Below are 13,208 nucleotides of genomic sequence, written 5' to 3'. Positions count from 1 at the left end.
TGTAGTTTAGGTTTTTTAATGAGGGGCCAAGAAAGGGCTTGTTCTGAGCACTCTGTTTTTATCTCTTTGACTTTTATGTAGTAAGGAACGCGCAGCTGGTGCTGGTTCGGGGACGGCAGCTGGCCTTGCAGGTGGACACCATCGGGAAGCATGGACTACAAAAGGACCATCATATGAGGACTTGTATACCCAGAATGTTGTCATCAGCATGGAGGACCAGGAGGATCTTAACCGGCCTGCAAGTGAAGGAAAGCCGGCCAGAGAAAGACCAATTTGGCTACGGGAGAGCACAGTGCAGGGGGCTTATGACCCTGATGAAATCAAAGACGGTAAGAAAATTCAGAGACCAGAAATAGTGCTCTGCTTATGTGATGCTCTTAGAGTGCTGTCAAAAATATGTTCCCCTGTGTGTGTACAGCTGCTGCTCCCATCAGTCCAGATTTTGCCTGCTCCCCTCTGCTGTGCAGAGCACCTCTATGTAGGTAGATGTGAAAAGTCCTGATTTATTAGGTCCAGGATCTAGGTCAGTAAAGATGAGTTACTCACAAAATTATTTGTGCTTGTAAAATGTTAATTATGTGTTACATCTTCCACCTTGAGAGTTTATTGCTTTTGGATGAAGGTCTTTCAGTTTCATCTAGAAAGCTGCCTCCCTAATAGGTCACTGCTGAAAAGTAATATTTATTAACATTCAGTGACTCTGAAGCCTACCAAATCTACCATCAGTGTTTTTGTGCTCCCAACTTTCTTCTTGCCAACTGTTTTTCAAAATGTGCTTTATCTGAAGAATATATCAGAAATAAAGCTTCTGGAAGTACAGTAGAAAGGTCTGTCATCATGGCCTGTGAGTCTTTATTGCTTTCTGTTTGTTTCTCCTTATCTTTGTTTTTCTTGTCATTCATGTTGGGGTCAGGTTGTCCATAGGCAGTAGTCAAGATCTTGTAACCATAAGCAGAAACATTCCACTTTGGTAAGAGTGTTGTTTCAACTTACACACTAAAATTAGGAAATAGAGACCTTTTATGATTTTTGCAGTAGGGAATTAATAGATGCAATCTTCCAAGTCATTTAAGGATTATAGACTGAAACTGTTGATGCCCTGGGAAGAGAAGACAGCAAAGGCGAAGCCATGTGGGAGTGTGAGACCCTGGAACCAGTGCAGTGCTCAGGAGAGGAGCGGAGTATGTAGGTGTAGCAGAAGTGAAGAAAATGGATGTGAAATAATGGTCAGAAGATACATAATTATCTTGTTTGCCTTTCAAACATACAGACCCCAACACATTTTCCAAATAGATTAAATCAAGTGAGCAATTGAAACAACCTCCTCCTGCACTCTATAGCAGATGTTGTTGTTACTCACCAGCCATGGTGAGTTCTCACCCCATTTTTCTGCTAGACATGTAATTCACCTGTAGTTTAAATTGGCTCCTTGAGATACCGTTTGGTGTACACAGCATAAGGGTTTCTTGATGCCACTGAAGGACATGGAGGGGGAGTATATCTCCTTACAGCATGATGGCATCACTGCTTAAGCTCCACCACTTCTGGAGATCACAGAAGGGATGTGTAAATAGCGTGAAATTTCTGTTCCAGCACATTTATATAGCTCCTGGATGACATAAACAGGGAGAAAGAAAACTGGGGACCACTGACAGAAAAGATTCACTGTTTGGATCTGGCAGGAACAATTCTTGCAAGCAAGAGACAGCCCCACTCCTGAGCCACGAGGTCAGCCTTTGTGGAGCTAACCCAGGCTGTTGTTGCTTCACATCTCTCTTACGTGATGAGATATGATATTATTTCACAGAGATGCTCTCCAATAACCTCTTATGCTCTACAGTCACAAGCAACAGGCTGAGCACAAGGCTGCCAACACAATGCCTTTATTCTTCCTTTCTTTCAAGGATTTTGCCAGTGCACTAATATTAGTAGTTGTAGCCATCATCTGTTACTACTACTTCATTTACAATGAAAACAGAAGTCCAGTGAAGTCAGAGGTGGGTCTTTTGGCCTTTATTTTACCACAGGAAAGGAGTGACCATAAACTCCCCTGGCTTTTAGTGCTAAATGCAGAACTTACTGCCTTAGTTTACCTGTTTCTCAGCATTTTTTCAGCTTGAGTTAAAAAAAGTAACTAATGCATTTTTGACCCTGGAGGGAAAGGCTTGGGTACCAACTGCAGGGATGTGGTCCTGAAACTATGAAGGGCCATGTCTTGGAGAAGGCGGCAAGTGGCATTAATTTATGAAGACAGAACGCTGTCACCTCAGCTCCAGCCGTTGTTCATAGCAGCGTCTTTTGGTGTAAGAGAGAAAGTTTGCCATAGGGAGTCTGTCCTGCTTTTTAGGCCTTGTGTTTACATAAGGTTCTCTACATTTCTTTTTTTGTTGTGGTTTTGGTTTTTTTTTCCCATCCTGCCTGTAGGTTTATTAGCGCTGGGTGGACTCCCAGCCCTCTGAGCAAAAGTCGGATTAGGAGAAGTTTTCTGCACAATGCTACTTTTTGAACAAATTCTGTCTTTTGAATCTGAACTGCATACACCCTGCCTACCCAAGCCATGTCAAACCCTCCCAGCTATTGTACAGCCAAGCCTTGCTGAAAGAGGAGCACAGGCCATGTGTCTGTCAGCTGGGAGACTACAATCCCCTTCAAATAAGAGCTCCAGGTAGGGAGCCAGAGAGACTGTGTGGGCAGTGTTTCGGCTTGGAGAGCAGGAGCTGTTTTAACGCAGCCTTCCACGCTGTGCTGTACAGCTTGGCTGCAGGCTGTAAGCTGCAACTGCTTCATGAGATAGATCCCGCTTGCTACCACCATGTTCCTGTAATGGGGTCTTCCTCTTCCTGCCTGGTAGTAGGTGTACCTTTGAGCTAATCAGACGCGGCTACTGTGAATGTTGTTCTGTAACACATGGTTTCCACATACTCACTGTCTGCCTGGATTCATCTGCTTCTCCATCTTAATCCTTAAAAATGAGGAGCTCAACAAGGCAGAGACTGGTTTTGGTTCTGTGTTTATGGTCTGTGCCAGCAACACCCCATGGGCTTTGTCATCACCACAAGTCCTTCAGGCTGTGGTCATACAACCTGTAAACAGAGGGACAAAAAGGAAACAGCCTGTGCTTGTTCACCTGTGAAACAGCGCTGAGATACCTGCTGTGTCTAACAAGTGGCATCATTAGGTGCATAGTCTGGGTACCTGGAAGCCCAGATTTAGGCCCCAAGGACTGCTTTCTGCTCCACAGTGAGGAAAGTACATCGGCCCAGCTGAGGGACACCTGAATTGGACACCTCCCTGGGGAGTCTCTTCCAGGTGCCTGCCCATCATGCATTTTCTGTCTTCTCTTGCAATGTGCTCCTGGCCAAGGCTCCCAGCTGGGAGCTGCAGCGACTCCAGGCCTTCCAGCTCCAAGGAGATGTCAATACTTGCTCTGCTGTTATGACAAAAAACATATCTCTGTCCTTTAAGGGAGAGGAGGAGCTGGCGTAGAGAAAGGGTGTGACTTGGCCAAGTGGCGGTAAATAATACCGGTCCAGAAAGCCTTCAGGGCCGTCGCCCAGATCTCTGTGAGGAAATGACCATTCCCTTGTGTCTCTTTGCAGGGGCCCGGGATCTGGATGCTTTCCAGGAGCGTGAGGAGGGCCGGGCAGCTCTGGATGATAATGAGGAGGTGATGCGTGCTCTGCTTATCCACGAGAAGAAGACACCTTCTGCTTCAACAGTCACTGTTGGAGGTGCCGCTCCTCTCTCCGGTGCCAATGCTAGTGACTCTGAGAGCGAGACAAGCGAGTCAGAGGAGGAATCTCCTCCCCGCCCTCCTACCACAGCCACCACAACATACGGGCTGGAGGATGAGGAGGAGGATGAAGAGTTTGAGGTGGTGGCAGAAGACCCCACTGTCATGGTGGCTGGGCGGCCGTACTCTTACAGCCAAGTGAGCCAGCGCCCTGAGCTGGTGGCCCAGATGACGCCAGAAGAAAAAGAGGTTTACATAGCCATGGGGAGACGCATGTTTGAGGATATGTTTGATTAACTGCTTCCTGCCATGGAATTTTTTTAAAAGTGACTTTTTAGGCATCTTTCCTCCTCTGTGCACAGGGACACTGGGGCTCAGGACTGCTAATCTCAGGCATCTTGCCCACCAGAGAGGGGGAGAAGTGAGGATGCTTGCAAGGTAAAAATCTGCTTCAGGGTGCCCCGCACAGGCACTGCTTTAACCCTCTCCAAGGCCCCAGCAGCTGTCTCCCCCTGATTGCTTTGGGTTGATTTTTGTTGCAGGTCTTAGTGAAGTCCACGTCCCTGCCATCAGAGGATGTAAGGGATCTGTAGTCTGATCAGAGTGCTCTGCAGAGGAGGCTGTAAGTAACCTTACAGCTGCCTGTGCTCAGTGAGGGGGGAGGAGAGGGAAGCACTCGTCTGCTGATGGCAAGCTTGGGTAGGGCTTGTAGCTGACCTCCTGCCAGCAGCCCCTGGCCACCGGAGCGGCTATTTCTAAGCAGTCCTGTAGACAGCAACCTTTTCTTGCTCCACTTTGCTCCTTACTAGGTCTTAGCACCTCAAGGTCAGGTGTAACTTGAAACACGCAGAGTGAAGGCCTTGGCAAGCACACAGAGTCAGTCTTTGTCAGTGTAATGAAAGCCCTCCATAGATCTGAGCTGTCAGAGCGCTCTGACTTACCAGGCGATACCTTCCTTTTCCAGTATTGCTGCCTGTCACTTCTGCCTAACAACTCTAGTGTTGCAGATGGTTCGTAGTGGGCAAGGTCTCAGTCAGGCAGTGACAGACAAATAGTGTAGCTAGTTTTCATTGGCAGTCACACCAAGGATGTATCATTTTAAGAGGAATTATGCAATTTTGAATTCTGCTTTGGCACACTCTTTTATCATAGAAAAACATTTATCAATGCCTATAGAGCAGTATCATATTTTTAACATTTTTCTCTTTCAATTGAAAATGTGGGGTTTTTCAATTGTTGTGTTTTCCTATCCAGTGCTACAATAAAATAAAATGATAAAAGAATTTTGTGTTCCATAGGGTAGGGGCAGTATTACATGCTGTTCAATTTACATGGGCAGAATGAATTTGCTGTTCACTGAGACTGTAAATCTGTTTTATACTAACTATGCTTTCTGTGTTATGCTAACCTTGTAGTGCCTCCTTTTCGGTTTTATTTTCGGCTTCTTGATATTTTGAACCCCCTCTTTTTTAAAATAGTGTTTTAAATTTGCTTTTAAGTCATTTTAAAGACAAATAAAAACCAGAAACTTCTCCCCTTTGTCATCTTCCAATTTGTCATGTGCCTAGTTGTGAATGTTCTTTGCTTATCATTTTGATTTACTCAATTCAAGAAAAAACACACTTTGAGGCTCTCCTTTGAGGGAATGACTATTTGAAATCCCACTGCACGCTGTTTCTCCTCACCAGAGCTTCCTTGAATGCCACCTGGAATCTCCTGCACTTCCAGGAAAGATGTTTCATTACACTGGTAATGAAGAGGTTCATTTCCTCTTTCCTCAAGGGAAGTGTAGGCTGATAGCAGAGGTCTCACAGACGTATTGCTAGTTAAAATGGTACTCTTGTGTAGACAGACTTCCGAGATCTGGTACCAAGCTTGTAGATATCAAGCCACAGAGATGATAAGTCAGATTGAGTGATCAGCTAACTGAAAAAAAAAAGTGTTGTACCAATTCTGTCTAGATTTAATCTGGTTGAATTCAAGGTTAACACTGGAGAAAAGCAGGTACATTTACAAGGAGCCAAAGACAGAAACTGAGAACTAATCCTGAGTACAGTACAACTACTCATGCTCCTAACTCACCAGAGTTTATACTGAGCTTTTAGTCTGCAAAATCAAACTGTAGGTCTGTTAAAGCTTAAGTGAAGAAATACTGGGGTTTGTTATAAGAGCACTGATACTGCATCTATATCCAGCATAATCATCTATAAAGTTGTGGGTTTACTTAATAAACACATTTAATTGTGGTTTGTACAGCGGTTGTAATTTTTGTCATTCATCAAGGCATGTCCAGCATGAGGGAATCGGTGCAGTGGTTTGTAGAGCATGCCTTCTGTCTCTTATCCACCACATGCAGCCCTCAGGAGGTCTGGCGAGGTCAAGATACTTGAGCAGATGCTGTCATTGTTTCCTGCCCTCTCTAAGAGCTTCTGGCTCTCGGAAAGAACGGCTGCTCTGCTTTGTTCCCAGACGGTTAGGGCTGTTGTCAAAGGACAACTACAGTCTGCTACTGCCCTGTCATGACAAGCACTGTTTGAATGAACAGGAGCATGTAAAATCAATGTTGCCTTCTTTTCTTTTTTTTTTTTCTGCAATTGAAGCAGGGCTCTGCATGCATGCCAGAAGAAGAAGAACAGCTGCTGCTGCAAGCAAAGCCAGCCACTGACAGGAGGTTGGTGTTAATGCAAGGGATAAAGCCATCAGTTCTGAGGAAGGCCCCAGGCATTTCCTCTGGCTGCTGGACCACATGTGCTGCGTTAACTCTAACCCAATAACACCATGAGCATGGCCAAGCGCTGAAGCCTTCCTGGGTGAATGTTCTGTCTAACCCCATTCAAACCAGTTTCTGGGTCTGCTTTCAGTCTAAAGTGCATTTTATCTGATGAGCGTGCTTGAGGCCAGCGCACTGCAGCTCAGGCTGGGAAGAAAAATGCACTTTTCAAGCTGCTCATACTCCCCTTTCCAAAGGTCAGAGGCACTAGGTGCCTCTTCCAGCTGGGCGAGGGCTGCCTCTGTCCCTGCTCCCATTGCGGGTCAGGGAAACCACCCCAGAGTGATGTCCTCCCCGGCCCAGCACAGAGCAGGCCAGAGCAGATCAGTGGGGCTGCTGATGGAGGGGAAGATCACTATCGATGCTGGAAAACAGGAATGTTTCAATCTTTTCTACTAAGCTCCCACAAATTCGCTTCCTCCATCCAACACTTCTCTCCCTGCGTTGCTGCCTCCTTCAAACAAACTCAGATGAAACACTGTTGCTCTGTGAGAGTCGAGGGATTTGAAGATCCCCTGGAGGAAAGGCAGAAGAATAGCATCACCTCCTTCCTGACACATCTAAGGAGCCCTGCCTCCGTGATGCCTGCAGCGCCAGGGCGTGCTGCCGGGAAGTTTGATGGGGCCTGGAGGGGGGGGAATCCTGCTGTGCCTGGGTCTCCATTTCCCGCTGTGCCCCATAGGAGAGAGAAAATTGTCTCAGGAATGAAATGCATGACATGGAAAGTTTGTGAGCAGGTAGGCAGGAGAACCAGCAGCAGCCCCACTCCTCTGCTCTGGTTTGTGTCACCATGAACAAGTGAGGCTGTGGGCTCCATCCCTTGGAGGAGGGAGGAGGAGGGAGCTGTCATGCAGTGCTGCAAGAAATCGCTCTGGGCTGCTCCAGGACTGGTATTGCTGTATGGCACTGGAAGCCCTGGGCAAGGGCTTGTTCACAGGAAGATTTGGAGTATTGATCTAAGCACAGACAGCCAAGGATCCCTGAGCATCACTCCCGTTTGAAGCGTATTGACTGTGAGTCAACACAGCTTTTTCTCCAGGAGTGCAGGAGCTGGGGCTGAAAAGTAGCTTCTGGCTGTTGATCTGCTTCGAGAATAATGATCAATATTTATAAAGTCCAAGGAGATCATCACTCATACAGTCTTGATAGGAGGCGTAGCCAGACGCTTGAAGCTGTTTAAGATGTGATTGCACAGAGTCATGGAGAGGCCGCTGCCTTAAAAGAGTGGTAGCCCAGGGCATGGGGAGTGATGTCTGACTGCTGGTGCTCCTGGAAAGCTGCCTGCCTGCCTGCTGTCTCCTAGCAGAGAGCAGAGCACCGGCAGCGCCAGGCTGTCCGGGACTACAGCCCCATCACTCTCTATAGCAGAGCTATTTTCTCTCAAAGTTATCCAGGGACATCTGGGCTTTTGCCTGTTTGGGATACCTAAATGAGCTGCCAGAAGGAGGTTTCTTATTTACCAGCATTAATTGGATTGAGAGAGAGAATGAACCTAATTTATATTTAAACAAAAATCGGATTTTGGAAGCGCCTGCTGTATCATTAAGAAACATATTAAGGACAGTGAGTATTTGTGCAGCCATCCTGGAAGCAGCAGACAGAGAGTCTCTGAACAAGATGCTTTAAATATAATAGGTATTTTTGCTTAAAATATGTTTCTGACCTAAATATAATTTAATTTCCATCCCTTTGAACAGTTTGATGCTAATGAACCAGCAAGGGATGGCAGAGAGGAGGCTGAGCCAGCTGCATGGGAAGCGACTCAGCTCCACTGCCGTGCGTTGGAGACCCTGCGTGTGCTTCACCCTGGCTGCAAACAGCAACAAATGCACAAATCCTGCCGAGAGCTGGCCACAGCAGCAGGAGGAAACCTCGGGCTGCTCAGCTGAAGAAACAGGCAGGGATCCAGCCTGAAAATTAAGGCTGATCAAATATTGTTCCACGAGCACTAATGTCTGTGTACAAAAAAAGGTACATCTGGCAAGGAGGAAAAATTACATCTCACACAGATGAGATTAAAGCCCTCACATAGTGCTTCTGCTTATTTTTCTCCTGGAATCCATATCACGAGCCTCTGCCACCCCATCACTTGCTGGAAGAAGGAGGGTGACCAGTGGTAATTTTGAAGCAAGCTAAAATTGTGCGTAGAGCTGAGAAACCTGACTCAGTTCCCATCCTCCTATCTGTAAACATTTTTTTTTCTGTGCTTCTGATAATGGAAATCTGCCTGATCCAATGACAAATTTACCAGGCATTGTTAGCAGAGTCCATGCTTTTCCTGTGTCCTCTTAACATACATTGAGGGGGAGGCGGGAGAGCAGTAAGCCAAGCACCATTTAATGGTTGCTACCAGCTGACCTGGGTATGCTTAGCCTCCAGTGTCTGAACCAGCCCTGTCCCATATGGGGTTGGGTCATTTTGGTCAGATTATTCATACCTGCTCTTTGCAAAGGTGCTGGTTGGTTTTCTTCTCCCGGTCAGTGCTGATGGGCTCTCATAAACTCAACCCCTCTTCGATCACACACAAATTGTCTCTCCCATCAATAACTGATCAAAGCATCTCTTGGGACACTGCTGTAGTCTTGGCTGCAGAAGAGCTGTGGCTTTGTGCTCATGTGCCTTGTACATGGGGCTCACCAAGCACTGCAGCAAGTACCCATAGTGAAATAAAATACAGACTTACCTCCTCCTCAGGCTAAAAGCAACTTGAGGAGTGCCCTGTTGAGTCCATCTGGAACTGCTGAAGGACATACATACTCAGGAAATTTCAGAATTGGCCAAGAGGGCAAACCCAGGTTATGAAATCCCACGTCTGGCTACGAGCCACCACAGCCTTCACTCCTTTGGCTGCCTCCTACAGCCCGGACACACTGGGAGCACTCCCTCATATCGCCAGCTTCTCAGTCCTGCCAGGTAAGGGAAACGTTTCCAAGATTTCATTTAATACCTGTATTTAATCCATTAGCTCTCCCTGCAGACCTCCTGAAGGCTGGGCAGTGATTAAGGAGGAGAAATGTGCCCTGTTTATTGCTCTCCTGATACTTCTCCACTTTCCTCTTCACTTCCATGGGCAGTTTTCACTCAGCCGTTATGCAGTGCCTTGGAAATGTGCATGGGACCCCCCTTGCCCCATCCCCTTGAGATGGGTTTAAGAGAGACTATCCCACACACAGAAAGGAGTTAACATGAGCCGAGGGATTCAAGCACATCTCAACAGTTTGAACGTACGTGAACTTTCAAAGAGGATTCGGTGAAAAAAAATATCCCTGTGCCATTCCAGCACCAGAGGCACTGGAGATATAAGTGCCTGAGCTATGGCTTCCCAGGGACACCATGTCTCCTCATTCTGGACAATAGAAGATGGATATGTGCAGTCAGCTCTCTGCTTGCCGTGATCCTGGAGAGCATCCAAGGGCTCAGCTACTCAGGTGAGCAGAAAAACCTCAGTAATATGGTATACAGCAGAGAGCAAAGAGCAAAGGTGCCGCAGAGTCTCTGCAGAGAGGAACTGTGGACCTGGGAACATTTCTTCCCTGTTCCTGTTATTCCCACTGGCTCCTGCACTCCCCAGTTCCCTGTTGTTACAGGCATGTCCCAGTGGCACCACACAGCACTGCTCCCAACGCATGAGGCAGATACATGGGTTGCTCTGGAGTAGCAGGAGTGCCATCAAACCAGATGCCTTTGGAGTCCATCTGGCTTTACAGAGAGAATTGTTTCACAAAGCATCCTCATGTGCATCCTGCGCAGAGCTCACTGGCCCCACGGTTTAATCACTGCGGCTCCATGCTGTGTGAAAAGCTGCCAAAGTCCTTCTAGACCGCAGCTGGTAATGGCAGTGATGGCTGGGCTTGCAGAGCAAGGTGTCCAAGCCATAACACCACCCTGGACTTGAAATGGTACTACTACAAGAGCCAGCTCCAACATCCCATCTGCAGCACAGCAAACCCACAGTCTGGACAAATGACCCATGAGAAGCTTTCAGTATGTGTACCTCCATGACAGCGTCCAGCAGCCTGCTGTCCCACTTGAGTGACGTGAACCATGGCATGCTTGGTCACCCGTCAGGGTGGCACTGTCGGCGGGGTGAGGGCTGTACCGTGGGGACGGTGATGCTGTAAGCTCAGGGGAGGAGCAGGTCCTTAGGGAAGAATGGGAAATCATCACTCAGAGGTGTTGCGTGAGCTCTGGAGCTGCGTGATCAAGCAAGCCAAACACCCTTCTAGTGTCGCAGACTTTCTTCTTCATGCAGACACCAAGAAGTCTCAGCTGTGACTTTTTTCCAGCCTATGCTGATGGCAGATGCCTATGGGGGGCACTTTGAACTGAAGTTTTTGCACCAGTGCAAAATCCCTGCAGTAAACAAGGCTGATGTCTGTATCTGCCTTTCATTCCTACAGCAGCCCTTCTCCTCTCTAATAAAGACATCCTGGCAAGCATTGAATTTTTCAGTTGCCCTGCCTTTGGCTTCACATGAGCCTGGAAAAGAAAAGGTGGCCTCTTCCTCTGCCCCCATTAATTCCCCCGTAAATTGGATCCCAATGAAAGGGAAGCGGCAGTGTAATTCAATTGTCTTCCCAGCACAGTGAGCTGGAGAGGGATGCTGGCGAGGATGAGTGTCCTGCTCATGAGACACCTTCTTTATTCCCCTGTATTTTACTTTGGAGGGGGGGTCTCAGCATTAGCTTCCTCTCTCCAGGTCCCTTCTTGTGCTGACCAGGAGTGAATTGTGAACGTTTGCCACGCTGCAGCTTCCCCTCATCGGGAGAATGAGAAAATCGAGATCTCCTCACTCTGTGCTGGATGTAGGGCTGGGGGATGGGGATTAATTAGGCAACCGTTGCACAGAGCTCTGAAATATACAGTGCTCCCTCATTGTGGCTGTCAGGCAGCTCCTGTAACTTGGCAGAGCACCACTGGATCCCATCCTGTCTCTAGCGAGTGGGAGTCAGGGAGGTGGGAAGGAGGAGAGATGAGGAGCAGAGAGATCTGTGTAAGGAGTATTCCCCACAGAGAAACAAGCTTGTTAACAAAGAGAGCACGGGCAGTGGGCAGAGCTGCTGCAGCTGATGCGGGGTGTGAAATGGCTCTGGAGCTCAGCTGAAAAGCACAAACACACCGCCTTGGGCAGGAAGGTACCTTGCTTGCATGAACTGAGCACTCATGCCTCTGGGTAACCGTGCTCTTTCCCCAGGCAAGCTCATGGTAACGCAGATTATGGTACAACTGTTCCACCAGGGCTTGCAGCTTTTCTGGGCTGCCTGCTCTCCTGCACAGGGTAGCAGCAGGCAGATGGACAGCTGCTCTGCTCTGGCTGATGCACGGTAATGTGTTTGCTATCTCATTTTTTCCTTGAGCTTTTCCTTGGAGATGGTGTTGGCTCTTTTCTTCCTCTGAACTTCATTGCATTCCACTAAAACTTTCTCCAGTTTCTAATCCTTCAGCAAATAGTCACTAACGATTGGGAAATTACACTAAAGTGACATTTTACTGGGGAGCTACTAGCTGGTATGGGAAGAAAGCTCAAAAAAGGTGTTGAGCTGGAGTCAAGGGACACTGGGACTTCACTTCCACTTTGATCTCAGGTAAATTTATTCTCAGAGACTCTGACACCTGTGAGCTCATACATGATGGAGAGATCAGCGGCAGGGGCTTCCTGCATGGAGGTGGAGGACACTGCACAGCTCTCCCTGCCCAAATGGCTGGAACAAGTTAGGGGAGGAAAGTGGGGCAACCTTGAGCCTCTCTGCAGGAGGTGAGACGGGGTGCTCATCTCTGTATGCAGCCATGATCCACTGGAAATGAAGCAAAGGCAGCACGGGACACAGCTGGGGAACAGGGTTAGCGGGGGAGTTCCAATCAATATGAACAGAAAACCCCCATGGATAGATGGGTCCAACCTACCTTGCTATGAGCCATGAAGGAAGGGAGGATAAGCAGTAATGGTCTGCTGTAATGCTGCCAGCCTGTCACTGAGATCACAAAGCCTCCTTCCCATCAGCGTTGGCCTGTCATCCAGCACCTTGTGCCGTGGCTATAGGTGCTGGATTTCCCATCTTGCCTTGCAGAGAGAAGTGGTCTCTGCTCTTGCTTCTCCAGTGCCTCTGCAGTTTTAGATGTGGTGTGTGGGGGTCCCCAGCTGGCTGGTGCAAGGGGGTCATGCCATCCTATTGCAACCAGCTGAGACAGAGAGTTAAAGCCATGCTGTGGTTTGGGTAGCTCCCCATGGGGCCACAGCTGCCAGACACAGTCTAACCAAAGAGGGGTTTCAAGGAGAAAGCAGGGGCTCCTGGCCCATCCTCAGCTCTCTGGGGGATGCCAGAGGAAGGGTGCTGGTTGCTCGTAAGAGAGGTAGCTTACCTGTCACAGGAGGGAGGCTTGAATACATGCCAGCACCGAGAAGATGCTTGGCAGCTCTGCAGGGAAGGATGTGTTGCTGTGCCTGTATGCCTGCAGTACAGCCTCCTGAAGAAAAGGGCTGGAGCTGGAAGGAGCCCAAGGCATGGCTGCAACAGTCCCAAGCTGATTGAAAAAGCACAGGTAGACTGAGCAAGATGATGGGATGAACTCAAGAAGACATAAGGAAATAGATGCTGGGCAACCAGCAAGAGGGGAATAAATACCTGGTTATGGAAGGAGGTTGGGAGCATGTGAAAAATGGGAGCTTGGGATTGCAGCAGCAGGTTTGTGGATCAAAACTCTAGG

At 48.1% G+C, this 13,208-nt stretch overlaps 1 protein-coding gene across 1 annotated transcript in view; it reads left to right on the top strand.

Annotated features, from left to right (window-relative positions):
- GTF2E1 (general transcription factor IIE, polypeptide 1, alpha 56kDa) overlaps nt 1–4,030 on the top strand; it is a 46,726-nt gene extending 42,696 nt beyond the window's left edge. Inside the window, exons 3-4 of the mRNA XM_010075274.1 lie at nt 82–329; nt 3,600–4,030. Coding sequence (XP_010073576.1) covers nt 82–329; nt 3,600–4,030 — 679 coding nt within the window. The remainder of the gene's footprint in view (nt 1–81; nt 330–3,599) is intronic.
- The last annotated feature ends 9,178 nt before the right edge of the window (nt 4,031–13,208 follow it).

Source organism: Pterocles gutturalis, unplaced genomic scaffold, assembly GCF_000699245.1.
Source record: "Pterocles gutturalis isolate BGI_N339 unplaced genomic scaffold, ASM69924v1 scaffold15522, whole genome shotgun sequence".
In the NCBI taxonomy this organism is placed as follows: Eukaryota; Metazoa; Chordata; class Aves; order Pterocliformes; family Pteroclidae; genus Pterocles; species Pterocles gutturalis.
This window is presented reverse-complemented; position numbering and strand designations above follow the sequence as displayed.